At 41.2% G+C, this 15567-nt stretch overlaps 1 protein-coding gene across 1 annotated transcript in view; it reads left to right on the forward strand.

Annotated features, from left to right (window-relative positions):
* The window catches only part of VAT1L (vesicle amine transport 1 like), a 56178-nt gene extending 43059 nt beyond the window's left edge, over positions 1-13119 (forward strand). Inside the window, exons 8-9 of the mRNA XM_065028509.1 lie at positions 8480-8563; positions 10076-13119. Coding sequence (XP_064884581.1) covers positions 8480-8563; positions 10076-10174 — 183 coding nt within the window. The 3' untranslated portion in view covers positions 10175-13119. The remainder of the gene's footprint in view (positions 1-8479; positions 8564-10075) is intronic.
* Positions 13120-15567: the final 2448 nt, after the last annotated feature.

Raw genomic sequence — 15567 nt, forward strand, 5'->3', positions numbered from 1 at the left:
ACTTCCGAGAGTAGAAGGACAGTGGTTAGCGCAAAGGAGCCCAGTGACTGCTCCCTGTGTGTGTCACCGGGCAGCCAGGGAGCCCAGGTCCTGTCCCTTCTCTTAGCCCCAGGCTGTGGCAAACGTGGCTTCAAAGGGACGTTTCCCTTTGCTCTGTACTTGCCATGCCCCAACGCCCTGGCAAAGCCCGCAGGGAGCAGCAGAGCAGCTCACCTGCCCCAGAGCTGCCCGCAGGCTGCAAAACTGCTGTCCTTGGGTTTCCTCCCTGACACAGACCAAAGCTGAACCGACAGAAGACAGAGACAACACGATTTATCCTCATGTGGAGTGCCGTGTTCAGTTTTAAACACCATATATACCAATGCCATGAAAGAAAACGTCTGGTCTGAGAAGAGCATCTGCAATTCTAATTCTGCTCACAATTCACATTAAAGACAACATAGCTTTGTAATAGACCACAGCAGTGAGTTTGGTAATAAAATCACGTTGCCTCATGACACTAATGAAAGCTATAGTATTAAAGCTTTGTTTATGCGGCCTCTCAGCTAGAATAGACTGCAGTATGCATCTTTTTATTCATTACTGCATACAAATGATGCTTAAATAAATATTATTGATATTAGTGTTTGTAATTCTAATGGAGATAGCTCTGGGCTCATTGAAATAGCGGCTGTTATGAACAGAACAGAGCCAGCCCCAGAATGAAAAATGGGCAAGTTTTTAATTCAGATTATTCTTTCATAAATCCAAACAAGATTCGGATCATTACCTGTGACACTTGGGTTGCCAAAGTAACCCTGAGTAGCCAGCGGATGTTTGCAGACCGCGTGACACTGTCACCATGGAGATCTGTCCATGTGATTTTGCAGACATGATGCAGTTTCAGGCTTCTCAGACACACGACAGTGAGCAAGAGAGGAATTAATTGTTGGCGAGGAGCGCTCTGTGTGTCGCAGAGCCTGCCGTGACTCTGGGCTGAGCTTTGCAGCGCAGGTTTCAGTGGACGAGGGGCTTATGTCATGGCTGGAGGGGAAGAGTCTTGCCATGCTGGAGGGCTGGGATGTTTTCCGTGTACAAACAAGGACAAAAGGAGATTCTCTGAGACGGTGTGTGAAAATAAACAGCAATATTGAATCTAAAGGTGTGGAACTAACGAGAAGGAAAATTTATGGTTGTAGATCATAAACTAAATTGATGTTCTGCTCCACGGTGCCCATCTGGAGCTGAGGGACATTCCTTTATTTGGGTGCTGACCACCTTTTTGACAACACTTGATGATACAGCACTAGAATGACTGGCGAGTTTGACAGATTACACTACCATAATTGAATTAATCTCCCTTCTAGCTTATATTAAATTTGTAACCTTAGCATAAGATTCTTTAGCCTTTCATACTACAGTCTGATTTACCAAAGAGAGAGGAATGAAGTATTCCTTTGCTATAAACAGCAATCCTTTTGTATACCTCAGGAAAAGCCACTGTCACCACTGTGCCTCCATCCAGAGAGCAAGGAGGGGAAGCAGTTGTCTGCAAAAAGGAACCTGTCGTCTGTAGCTGCCAGTTTGTACAACAAGCTGCGTTCAACATCGCGGAGTTAAACGAATATCCACTCTGCTATTGCACCAGTGTCTTGCCATTATTTTTTGGTTTTTTTCCTGAAGTAACGTGTAGCTTTACTAAAAACAGTTGATAAAATTCGTGATATACCTGAGCCGAACAGCTTCATGTAGGGTGATGAAAGCATCATATTTTGACATTTCCACTAGGAGGTTTTTCCATGGCACGTTCCCTTCATTGTTCCTCTCTACTAAACAACCATTATAACGTGCAGCTGAAGCCCCCAACGTGTTACATTGGCATCACAAGCGGTTTAGTGTTCCAGCTTTGCAGTCTCTCTCACTTTACTCCTGAGATCAGTTCCATATAAGAGCCAAATACAGAAATGGATCATTATGTTTAAAATAATATCCAAAAGCTTCAAAATAGCATCCATTTCTCAGGCAGGCTGCGTTTATCTTTCACACCACGAAATGGTGCAGCAGATAATTAGAAATACATTTTCCATTTAGCTTTTCCTATATTTATAAAACACTAGACTGATTTTGCTATATTCTAACAACAAAATGAAGTTCCAGAGACAACATAGCGTCAGAAAGCATTTCTGAGTACCTCAGCAAGGATTACTGTTGGCTCTTGATTTCAAATGCAGGACAGCCCAGAGATTAGCTTGAAGTAAAATGAGTGAGAAAGTGGCGGCTTGACCATAGCATTACACATTTGAAGCATAACTGTTTGTTTCAGGCATATATTATCTATAAGGGTCAGACTTACGTTCAGGAGAACGTCTGCGTTCAGGAACTTGGGTGGGACACGACGCTCCCCACTCGGTCTCGCTTGAACCGCCGGGCTCAGCGCCGTGAGCAGAGACCTGGAATGAATGACTTCAGATGAAAAACCAGACAAGAGATCGGTTTTACTGATTTAATCTGAGGAAAACATGGTGCTAAAAACAAACAAGAAGAAAACCAGGGAGAACACAGGAAAGAAACTCAGGCAGGTGTACGAGAGGCATTTCAGGAAAAAAAGCCTTGTAATCAATTCAAAATGGGCTGGTTTTACACGCTCCCATCAAAAGCTATGAAAAGCCACTGTAATCAGAAGCTAACAGCAAACATCAACATCTGATGACATGTTACTTGCTTCATTTGGAATATTCCTTGTTTTCTATGATTTTGAATGTGCAGAAATTATGTAAGTAAAATATGTTTTGTGGCTGCTATTTTTCATTTCAGTATGAAGATCCTTTTTCTTCTCTGAGTGGTTCCAGGTATTAACATGCTTCACTCTGTTCTTTTCTACATATATTTCTCACAGAGAAGCGTATTGCAAATCAGTGAGGAGTGCTGACAGAGCACTTTGTTCAGCTTACACAGGTCATTTGTGGATAATGTGATTCCAAAAAGAGCTGGGTTCTTAGTTGCAGTATTACCACTGTATTATTACCACTCTGTGGTTACTAATACTGTGAAGTTAGTATTGCTATCAGCTTGCTAATGGCAGAATGGCTACAACAAAATCACACCACGTCCCCAGCGCACGCGCCGCTGCTGTCATCAGGAAAATAATTTGTGCCGCTGTTGTAGCGTATTTTCTTTTAGTGAAATAAAAACTTTGCAAATCAAATGCTCTGCCATATGAGCTAAAGAAACAGGGAAATCTGCCTTTTAGAGCTGCTCTATCAATTTAGCCAATCGTCGCTACAAGGAACAGGAAATCTGTTGTATTTCTAATACCGTGTTATTTCTCTTCAATCTCCAGTGCTTATGTGATGCTACTAAATTAGCTGCTTTCTTAAACTGAGACTATGTATCTCACCGGCAGCCTAGTTGAAACCTTTCCATTTGCTGCAGCGATAACTTCTTTTTTAACAAAAAGATAGTAGGTTAAAATTGCACAAAGAAAGTTTAAAAATGATTTAATTTTTGTGTTTTCTTTCTTGGCTTATTTTGGTTATAGGTAGCACCAAGACCTAAGTAGCAGTAATTTCAATGTACACAATCAGTCTTTCTAAAATGATAAAAAGATCCCCAAATCTGATAGAATCAGCAACACTGAATGAATCATTATAGCAGCCTGTTCCATTTGAAAGATTCCTTTGGCAAAACCCACAAAGTAACAACCAGACGCATCGTTTCCCCATCACAAAGCTCAGAAATAAACACTCACCCAAACAAAATACCCCAAAATACATACACCTGCCCAGCTGAAGCACTGTCCTGATGTGCTGAGATTGCCCTGTTAATTTCTTTGTGTTGCTCTTGTATGAACTGGACAGGGTGACAATATTCAATGGGGGAAGGGTGAGCAGAACGGTGTGTGTCATTACCCCGCTGTGACATCCTTCCTGACTTTGCAAGCAGCTATTGGCACCGCCAGTTACTGTTAAAGTTCTCATTGGGAGAAAACAAGTACTGAGCTTTCTCAGCCCAGGTTTTAAAAATCAGTCAGACCCACCTGGAATTCCAGACTTATCCATAGCTAGAATTTCCAAAATCCTATTTTTTACTGTATATCATTTTGTGCATTGTCTTTGGAAGCTGAAAGACGAGGAGGTAAGTGGCCCTTGAATTGAGAACCCAGTGTGCCTGCTCAGTTTGCTCGTCCTTGTTTTTCTGTTTGTATGCAGGATTTTTAAAACACTAACTTTTTGCAATGCTTCTCAGTATAGAAGTTCTCAGGCTGAGGCCTCGTCGTTACAGCTTGTTTTTGAAGACAGAAAATCTAGTCTGGTAGGAGATTAAGGTATTAAACAGTATTCTGAAAATTACCATTGTTGATTAAGATAAGTGCCTTGGCTTGATCATTGGAAGATTTGAGGCTAAGATGAGCCTATTTGAAGCACAGTAAGATATTTTAAAGAGGACACCATATCCAAAGTTCCTGATACTTTTGAGGAGCAGCCCAAGAGCGACACTACAGCGGCGCTGGATGGGTGCAGGACAGCCGTCAGAATTTAGGCTTCCAGAGAACGAGCTGTTGTGACACCTCTTGGAACAGTCCCCGACTGGGGACGTGGGGGCATTTCTGCCCCTATTGACAGTAATTGTTGCTCTTCTCAGTGTGACACACAATGCAGATGGACAGAGCTGGCTCTGATCCAAGAGAAGCTCTGGGATCCCAACTCTAACATCGCCTCAGGAAAGTACAACTCAATATGCTTTTTCTCAACAGGCCTTCTTTGCCAGCTTTGTGATTGTTGGCCTTTACTATCCTGTGTTTGTACCAAGAATCCTCTGAAGAGTTCTCTTGGTAGCATTGGTGGAAGAACACGTCTTTAAATGTGCAGGTGTAAGTTAATAGATTAAAAGTTTCTAGGAAGTGTTAAAGCTGTTAAATTGCATGTAATGCGAGCACAGTGCAATGGTTCCGTACGTTCCCAAATGAGCTCTACATAGTTTATATTCCTTGCCTCTCTTTTGAGTCGGGAGCAGAAAGAGTTCGATGGAGGCTCAGAAATTCTGCAGCACTTGGAAAGTTAGGATGGAAACTGAGAATTTGAAATATCTCTCACAGGCATCACAAGCATGATTTGTAACGCTGGTTTTATCTTTCTAGACCATGGGTTTTGGTTTACGGGTGACTTCATTATTGCACAGGTAGTCTTCATTTCCAGATTCACTGTCATAGCTGAAACACACTTGAATGAGGATATGTGATAACATATCCATTACCATTTGTACAGCTGAAATACTTGTTCAAAATTGTTTTTCCAATTACAGAAACATATTCCCTAAAGCAAATGCAAATTGTTTCAAAGTGCGTTAGAAAGGTCCTTTTCCCGTGTTTGTTGTCATTTTCCATGAGACTGAACAGATAGGGGAGGGTGATTCTGCTCTAAAGTGTGCTTAAAAACAGTATGTCAAACTAAAATATGAATTAACGCAAAAGTGTGCTTGAGGGAGAAGGCAAACGTGGAATTCCTTTTATTTCTCCTTTGCTATTGATCGTTTTCCCCTGCGCTGCCTGGGAGCGGCTGTGTCAGGTCATCAGCTGGACAGCGTTCTGGGCCTTGCTTGGTTTTCAGCAACTGGTTTGCCAGCTTCCCTGACATAAATAACATGGCAAGTAGAAGCAGTTTCCTCTTGTCTGCTCACATGTACGAATAGTTCCGATTCCAGTGCAGAGCTCTGTGGTACACGTTGTGTCAATTGGGGGCCTCCCAAGGCTAAAATCTGTGGTTCGGCGTTAGTTTAGACACAAACCTAAGGGCTGAGCTACACTGAAAGCAAACAAAAGCCAACAGAAATGTTGTCCTTTGTTCAAATGGAAATTCTTTATGTTAGTAAACACCCCCTTGCACTATTTCCAACCCAAGAGCCCTCTTGCTGATGATACCACACAAGAAGTTGTTCAATTAGCTTGTCCTTGCAAACCAATAGAATATTGGTGAACAATAATTTAGGGATGTGATTCTGTAAGAGGAGGGAACTGCTTTGGATGCTTGCTGCTGGAAGGGATATTTATTTTAAATCAAACTTGAACCATTTCAGAGAACCTCCAAGAAATTCCAGGGTTTCCAAATGCCTCGCTCTACTACCGGTTAAGCCTGGCTCTGGTTGTAACCAAGTGCAGGGGATTCACTGTCGGTGTTGGTTGCAAACACTCGGACTTGGCACAAGCTCCTCGCGATGCTCTGTGGGAGGCAGACTGTGCGCAGCACCTGACAAAGCAAACGCTTTTATATGCTCTGCACAGAACTGGAGGCTTAACCATACTTGCATAGCTAAGAAGGTTTTTAATACTCTGCCTTCTATAAGAGGGAATGGTTTTAATATTCAGGCACCTTGGGAAACAAGTAGTTGCAGTCTTTGTTGAATAAGTGGACTGTTAGCAGCCATAAACATAAAAATTACTCATTTATAAATTAGCTCATGGTCCCTTAATGCAGATATAGTGTACTGAATGGCATTGCACTAGCACACAATTTGACTAACTGGGTAGGTAAGTTGCAAATAACACTAAAACATACAGATGTAGCATCAGCTCTTCAAACTTGTTTCAGTTTTGTATATATTTTTAGCAGCTCCATCTGGATCCCATAGCCGCTCTTACTGTTGTAAGTTTTATTGTTCCCCTTGCCTCTGTCTGTTGTTTGCGTTTCCAAGCTGCTTGCAAGTGTCCTGGAAACAACTCCTGAACCTTTCTCCAGAGTCTTAAACTCGATACGGTGCACATGAAAAATGCAGGGAGAGCACATTGTCTCAAATTTGCCTTGCTAAATATGATATGGTACCAATTAAAACAAATGTTGCATACCTTGCTTTCCACATGATGTTCTGGTAATAAATTCCAGTGGACAGGCAAGTGTGTGTGCTGATTTCTCCAGTTCTGTCACATCTGTGTTGGTTATTGATACTGTGCTATAGACTCCTAAAAGCTTGATTTGGCTAATAAGTTTTGTAAAAAATAATATAGCTGCCGCTTCTTCAGAGTCCTTGTTGGGTGTTCTTAAAGGGATACTGTTCATAGTGCAGACAAGGTCTTGTACAATACTTAAGTATTGTTTATGCTGTAAAGTAACTTCATACAAGTTATTGTGATTTTGTGAATTACATTTAGAGGTCAACCTTCTATCCGGTGGGATTCATAAGGTTGTGTTTTCCAAGGTTAATTTACAGTTATGCCCTAAGCTAGAAAGTCATTGTGTTTTGCAGTGCCATTTTTCTTTTGTTCTCAGAGGTTTGGGGTTTTTTTGAGTTTGGTATTTACTGATTGAGGGAACCACTTGGCAAAATTCACGTTGTAATATTGAGTTCACCGCTGCCAGCTTTCAAAATAAGGCTGACAGATGGCAAAGACATTTTGTGCCCAGCATCCATTTAATTTAATTGGAAGTTGAAAGCTGTATTCACTTGGTATCTTTAATACAGAAGGAGGTATGAGAATTTTAGACATTCAGTAACGATCTTAGGTGCCTGAACCCCAATTCAGGCTTTAAAATGTACTGTGGGACTCGCCTATTCCCAAGTTAGCACATTGTTTCAAACTTCTTAAAATATTCAATAAAACTATGTCACAGATGGTGGATCCTACTAACATAAAACTCCTTCTTGTCTCAACATATCCTGCTATGCCAGCAAAAAAGTGCGATGAGGATATGAAACAGCCTTTATGTGTACATTTTCAGTTCCTGAAGTTTCCCACCATGAAAGCGAGGAAACCTTTGACATCTTCCAACGATTTGATAGTGAAACCATTCCATGGAGTGTTCAGCACAACCCCTGCGCAATGTCAGTTCATCAGCACCGACTCTCATGAGTTCTGAACCTACATACACCAAAATAAGCTCCTCCCCAGTGCGCTAGCAAGAAGAGGTTTTTGTTCCTTTCTCACGTGTGCAACTGTTCAATGTCTCGCCTTAGCGGTATCTGTAGGACACCACTTATTTCAAGTTCAAAAAAAGTGAAATAAAGACTCACTTATACAGTGAGAGCCACAGTATTGCAGTAATCACAGCCACTGCCAGGATACCACATTCCCTCTATAGGAACACAAAAGAAATTGATTGAAAAAAAGCACAGGTCATGTAAAAACCATTTCATGCTTCCAGTGGAAGTAGGGGTTCTTGACAAATACTCTGCAAAGAGAGAATCTAATGAACAACCTGTCACAATTAACTGTATTTCTCTCTGCATCTCAACTAACCATTACTTTCATACCACATTAACATTCCGTATTACACCATTCAGAAACTGTCTTCAAGACTCACATCCCATTTTGGCAAACACAATGCAAAAATCAGGCCTTACAGATTCACTAAAAACGTTTAACTCTTCATTTTGTTTCAAGCAGCTGTTTGAATGACCTTGCGCATAGTACGCCTTAAATGGATTGCTGGTTTTGGAAGGAGGGAATTCAGGCTTCTCTTAGTGTGTGCCTGAAAGTCATCGGTGGGTTATGTTATGATCTTTCTTTCAGGTGAAGGAGGCCATGCAGAGAATCCATGACCGAGGAAATATAGGAAAACTCATTCTGGATGTGGAGAAAGCTCCCACTCCCCTGGTGAGTGAGAAGCTCTATGTGCACAGTCACACTGGTTAGAGCACGGTGGTGACCTTGGGAGAAATAGCCCTTAAGATTTTTTTTCCACACTGTTTTCTTCTCAATCCACAGCCCCTAAATACAACCAAGAATCATAATTTATATTTTTAGCCCAAAGTGAAATGCGATTGTACTTCCTAGAGTCCCAGCAGTCAGTTTTCTACACTGAACACCCGTCTCCCTCTCCAAAAAGTGTCTGAAAGTCTGAGACGAGAGTAAAACTGTCACATCTGTGTCTGCCACGATGATGGAAAACAAACATTTCACATAATACAAAACTCCTGTATTAATAAGTGGGTTGAATAGAAAAAAATACAGTCAATATTACTTCAGCATACAAACACAGAAGTGCCTTCTGATTCCCATACAAGAGTTGAAGTAGGAATTTCTTCAGTTATGATATATAAAGTATATTATCTAAATACTTCCTTCTAGAACTGTTCTGAAGGAAGATAGCTGTGGTGGGGCTCTGGTCCGCCTGGCTTGGAGCACTTCACGTGGTACTGAAACATCCCAGAGAGCAGTGGGAAATCAAAGTCGGGGTCGGGCCCAAATGTTCACTGATAATGTAGGAAAGAGCAGTAAAAAAGACAGAGAAAAGCTGACTTCAGATCAGTACTGATGTATTCAGCCACATTAATCTATGCTGTTAAATATTAGCACCTGTCCAGTGAACCAGGCTCTTGTTTAGCCTCCAGAGACAAGTCGAACTGACAAGGTGAAGTACAGGAGAGTCTTGCACCTTTCCACAGCTTGTAATAAGTATTCCCATGTGAAAACAAACAACAACAAACAAACCAACCCAAACAAGATGTGCTCCTTGAATGCTGTCTTGAACTACACATTTCTGCAATTGCCTAGAACCTGTACAAACATATTTAAGAAAATACGGAAACGCAGTTTCTCCCCACTCTGTGATCCAAGACTTGCACTCTGTCGTGGGTATAGTCTACCGGCATCTACATAGACCCTGCTTTCTAAGGTTTCATTGGGTTTTATATAGAACAGTTGCTCCCTGGGTTTTGATGATACTACGCCTCACGTGTGACCAGATCCCATCCACTAGCTGGCATTACAGAGAGTGTTATTCATTTCTGGAAGAGCAGATACAGAGGGAGTTGTAAACCAGAGGTCTCACACATTCTAGAGCTTTTTACACAATCATATTTCCTATCTGAGAGCTTTAATATCGGTTTGCTACAAGTGCACAGATCAGAGTCCGCTTGTGCAACTGTCCTGCAAAGCAGCTTTCTGTTAGGTAATCCGCTGTAAGCCATGTGGGAACAGCTTACCAGTTTAGCTGGAAGTGGTCTAGTGCCAACACATCTTTGCACAGACAGATGGTTTATTTTCGTGTTGCAACCATGTCGTCTTTCATTTTTAAAACCACTTCATCAAATGAACCAAACTGAGATAAGAATGACAAAAGCAAAGTGAAAGGCGCTCTGATGTCCTTAATCTGTCACCCTACAGATGGCCAATGACAGCACAGAGACAAGTGAGGCTGGGGAGGAGGAAGAAGACCATGAAGGGGACAACGAGAATAAAGAGCGCATGCCGTTCATCCAGTAACAGCCGGAGGTGCTGGGAGCAGAAAGATTGATGAAGTAGAAGGGAACACGACTGGGAAATCTATTCTGTGCATCAGTGAACAAATGCTGTAGTACAGTGTGTGTTGTATTTGTCTGCAGTCAGCTGAGCTATGAGCCGTTGATCATTGTTGTTTTGAACTCAAGTGCCATCCTCATCCAGTGCAGTATTACGACATTGCTGTGTAACACCCCGTTTCCCTGTAGGAGTCCCATGGATTTTTCTGTTCCAGTTTAAAAGCCTTATTAACTTACTGTGTAGTTTTAGATGGGCATCTCTTTCATGCAAATTCCAACATTTTGCATAAGGGGGGGAGGCTGGGCTTTTTTTGCAAGTTGACAACAGTAAGAAGACAATTCCCCACTTGCTGTCTGGCACGTTCTAGTAACTGGAGTGAGGATTTTCAGTTTGTGGATTTTCAGTGTTAAAGAAGTTTTTCTTTTATGAACCACAGATAAAAGTTGCAAAACAGATAACTTCTCATTTTCCTCAGTCATGCTTTATCATTTTATAAGCAATCCTATTTTCGTTTTCAAAAATACCTCGTTCGCAATTGCCAAATCTAAAATTGTGCAAGAAATCATTAATTGAGAGACTTCGCTTAGTATCGTATAATCATGTTGGTCATCCACAACAGTAATTAAACATTTCATTCAGAGTGCCACCTATCTTGTCTCTCCTGTTGATCTGAGCTATATGTTACAGGCAAATGAAAAGGTCAGTGAGCTGCTCTTTTTTGACCCAGAACTTCATTTGCCTGTAACAATGAGCATTGTTATTGACACATCAACATTTTCCACTAAGGACACATGGATTCGTGTGTGTCCAAAATCCAAACCAATCTTAAATTTCATTTTTAGATTGTATTGGTTAGGATCACTCATCAGTATGTGGAAAGAAATCTGTTGGTGAAGTTTACTGCTCTGAAATCACTAATGTGCTGATTAACTACCAAGCTGGACCTGAACTACAGAAGTTAACCCTGTTGAAAGTGAGATTTAGGCCTTAATCCCATCAGAAATTCTGCACGGGGATAACTTCAGGTGAGTCAAAAGCTCTGCTCCATATGTACAGTTATGTTCGTAGTTATTTGCGGGATCAAGTATTCAAAGACCAGCTAGTCCTATCTATCTCCCACCAGTGGAAACTGTATCTAAACATGACAAATGTCACTATTTTTTCCATGTCTTTCACCTATTCAAGCAGCAGCTGCTCAGGTCCTCAACTGTCTGTTAAAACAACTCTTAAAATTACTGCAATCACCTAAGGTAGAAATGCTGAAGGAATGTCAGAGACCTTGTATAATGCCATATAGCTTTGAAATAATATATTTTTTTCAAAAGAAAGTATTTCCCCAGGCATGGGTAGTTGTTCACCTGAATCTACGTGTATCCTGTAGTGACAGACGTTAAAAATTAATATAGAAAAGTGGAGAGGGAGGGCTTCTCCGTCTTTTCCCAATGTGAAAGGACTTGTGGGTCTGGATGACTTTTATGTGTGGTTTTAGAAGATTCTCTTGTTTTTTCCATCTGTTTCATCTTGCTGCCTGAGCATCAATGTCCATCTCCTTCCACTGTACTCGTGAAGTTGCTGTTCTAATACCAGATAGTTGTGCAGAATGTTCATTCTGAAGGAGTTTCCCTTAAACAAATTCAAAAATAATGAGAATAACTGTGGAGAAAGATTCAAAAAAGCTTTTGAAATATTAACCAAACCAGAAATTCAGTTTTCTCTCGGTGTTGATGAAGAACTTGACTAGAGCCGATTTTCTTTTCAAGCCTACACTTCCAGTGCTGTATCAGGCCCGAACAGGGACTTTATCCACAGGATAAAAATATATATATATATATATATATATTCAGTGATGGGTTTCCATGTATTGGGCTTGCCAGTTGGGCTTTTAGGAAAGGCCATTAAGTTTTCACAACTCATAAGCTGACATTGGTAGGAAATACGCCCAGTTTTGTTTTGCAGTTAGTGTGATGCTGTTGTCCTGCAACAAACCTTAACATAACTAGGAATTTTGATTTGATGCCAAAGTGAGCAATATTGCTGGTGACCTTTGAGCTGGCAGTAAAGCGGCATTCTCAAGGCCTTAAATTAGTAGGGCAAGCAGAATAGCAAATCCGTTCTTCTGTTAGAAACCGCAGTATGGTTGGCTCTACGGTTAAATTCCCCTTCTAGACAAATAAGGTGGGTGATCTTGGTCATGGCCACAGACACCATAGGGTCAACAATCAAGTGAAATAATTTTGGCTAGTTCTTTCTGGTTTTGTTAGCAAGGCAAAAATACTCTTCATGCTGATTCATAGCAATTTTAGGGCCATTTTCTGGTCAGCAGAATGTCAGGTAATGGCAGTGAATGTGAAGGAATACTTCTGGATCTACCTGCGTGCAGCACAGATGAGCATTACCATCAGCAAGCTAAATTTTACTCTGTGTTTTACTGGTATTAATATGGCAAATATGAAGGTTACTACTGAAATGAATGGAAATGTTGCGGGTATCTATCGTGCAAGCAGGATTTGTGCTAGCAGAATTTGGCCCACAAGCCCTAAGAACCTTTTAGAATATCACAAGCAGTAGTATCGCGTCTGAAGTAGTAGAGGGCACACTACACAAAATGACGATGCTGAGACTTTTTACTGACCAAGTCTTACTGTAGTAGAAAGGAAGGTTTGTGCTTACTACTGACAGTGTTGTTTAAACAGCTCTTAAGACAATTGGATAGTTTTTTCAAGTGAAACAAATTATTTCTCAATTTGCCTTAAAGGAACTGTGAAAGCTTCTCTTTAACTTAAGCCTGATTGAAGTGAACTGAAACACTGTTTAATTGTATTTGTTGCTTTAGAGCTTTTGTTATATTGTGCCTACAAAGCAAATTATGTTTACATAAAAATATAAATAAAATATTGAGCATAGCATTATCCTTGGCTTACACGTTTTATTCTAATATTGTGGTCACGTTGGGGAACTGACTTGGAGTTGGTTAAGAGGAAAATTTTAGGTCTTTTCCATTTTGGGCACTGAGGGATATACGAAGAATTTTTCATTATTCCATAGTACATCAAGGTTATGAAAATGGCTGGTTGTGCTGCTTTACAGAACATTAGCAATTTCAAATGTTGAATGTTGCAGTTTAAGAAATTAGAAGCATTTTCCAATCACCATTCATGAAGTGTTCAGGGAAGCGTGTTCTGATATGGACAGAAACTAGTTTCCAGAATGGTAGCACTCGGGTTGTGCTGGAGATGGACTGACACACGGGATGTCCTCAGAGACCGTTCCTTTCAGAAACAAAGGTACACTGAGGGAATTATCTTAACTAAAACAGCCACCACCAACTAGCGAACAGAAAGCAGGAAGACATGATTTAATCTAAAAAATCTCGCTCTGCCTGGGTCTTGCTTTTAACTCAGGGCTGCAAAGAGCTGATTCAATTCATAAGAGGTCTTAGATTACCTCTCCTGAAGGCAATTCTTACACTTTTTAATTCAAAGAACTGGTTATGGTTACCAAACCTTACAGGTCATCTCCAGCCTGTACTTGAGTACGTGGCTCTAAAGATCTCCCAAGCATGACAGGAAGAAAGGCTTAATCTTCAGTTTAATATCTAATCACAGAAGAAATGTTAGCTTCCGTTCATTCCAGTCAGGCAGGAGATGCTCTAAAGCCTCTAATGTCCCTGGAAAAGCTCACTTCAGTAGTTACTGCATCTGCCCTGTAACCTAAAAGCTTATATGAACACTTGCAGGTTGTGAAGAGGAGCAGAGTAAATTTCTGCCCTCAGTCTTCAAGTCTTAATATGCAAATAACAATCAGTGCATCCCTAATCACCAGGTCAGATTAAGGCTGAAAGCAAACAGCCTTTCACCAACTCTGTGATCACTACCAAAGCCCTTCCTTCTACCAGCTTTCCCACTGGGCCACCCATACTGGACCCCAATACAGTCTGACACACAGGCTGCTACCAGGCAAGCCGGGCTGCAGCAGCTGCCTTGGTGTGCATACGGCCAGGTAAAAATCAAACCTAGGATACTGCGTATCCCTGGGCCTCACCTCATCCTCCGTTTTGTGCTTCCCTTCTCACGATGTGAGCTTAGTGGTCAATCCTGGTTGGTTTTTGTGTGTGCACATAACACACTCAAAACCTCCAGCACCTAGAAGACTGTGGAGGTTCCTCCCCCCGGCAGCGCTGAAGTCCCTTAGTGCGAGCTCTGCTTAGTTTCACCGCAAAAGGAGCCAAACCAGCCAGCAGACTGTAACTGCTGCCTGCATCAAGGCACCTTTTTTTCCCAGTAATTTGTAACATATAGGCAAACATCCTAAAGTTCTCCTTTTAGATAACAGGTTAGAATATAAATGCAAATGTAACTTTGTCTCCTTAGTCTGAGCTGTCATGCTGATTGCACTCAGTTGATCCTAACTAAGCTGAACATTTGCTGATTGTAACAATGCCGTGTTTGGCACCTCACAACTGGAATGCTGTGCTGAAACTGGGAGCTGTTGTAAAATCAGTGCAAATGATGAAGAGTTAGAGGATGAATGCATGAAGGAAAATGAATCATGTATGTCTCTGCCCAATAGTAACAAGTGGGTAGAAGTTGTAGCATGTTTTCTGTTGACGTATTTGTAAGCTTGAAAGGGAGAGTGTGGGGTGGTTTATTACAGGTGTGGGGTTTAGTTGTTTGCTGGTAGCACTCTAGGAAAATTACTACTTTACCTCCTGAAGAATTCTAGGTCACATCCACTTTCATCTCCCACAGAGAAACAGACAAATTCCTAGTGGCCTTAATATGGGTAGATTAACCCTTCACATACAGAAACATTTCTTCTCTTCCACAGGCATTTTGGGCAAGAAAAAGAAGCCAGGAACAAGCATGGTGATTGTCATGTCTCAAAAACTGAAACACCTGCCATCATAATACAAGATGGACATTCCTTTAGAAAGGAATGTTTTTCACAGTTGTTGGTAAAAAGCTTTAAAACGGAACTAAAACATAACCTAAAAAGACACAGGAACACTCTTTAATCTTACAGCTTCTGAACACTCCTGATGTTTAATGTTTGGTACAGACACCACGAGCCTCCCAACCACCCTACGAAGTTGCAAAGCAAGCAGCCAGGGATTAAATGGATGGGCTAAGATCCAGCACTGACATTTGTTAGTTTAGCAACAGCAGCTGCCAGCTCTAAAAGAGGGAAGAGGGTTGGAGGGTGGGAGCCTGCTTGTTCTCTTTCTGAGATTAGGAGAGCTTTGATCTGTCTGAAAGAGCCTTTTTAAATTTCTTTTTTTCTTGCTGAGATGCTACAATTACCCCCAAAGAACTGAGAAAAATTACAGAGGGAAAACCTGTCCTACAGTGAGGGCTGAG

The sequence above is a fragment of the Columba livia genome, chromosome 13 (genome assembly GCF_036013475.1).
Source record: "Columba livia isolate bColLiv1 breed racing homer chromosome 13, bColLiv1.pat.W.v2, whole genome shotgun sequence".
Lineage (NCBI taxonomy): Eukaryota > Metazoa > Chordata > Aves > Columbiformes > Columbidae > Columba > Columba livia.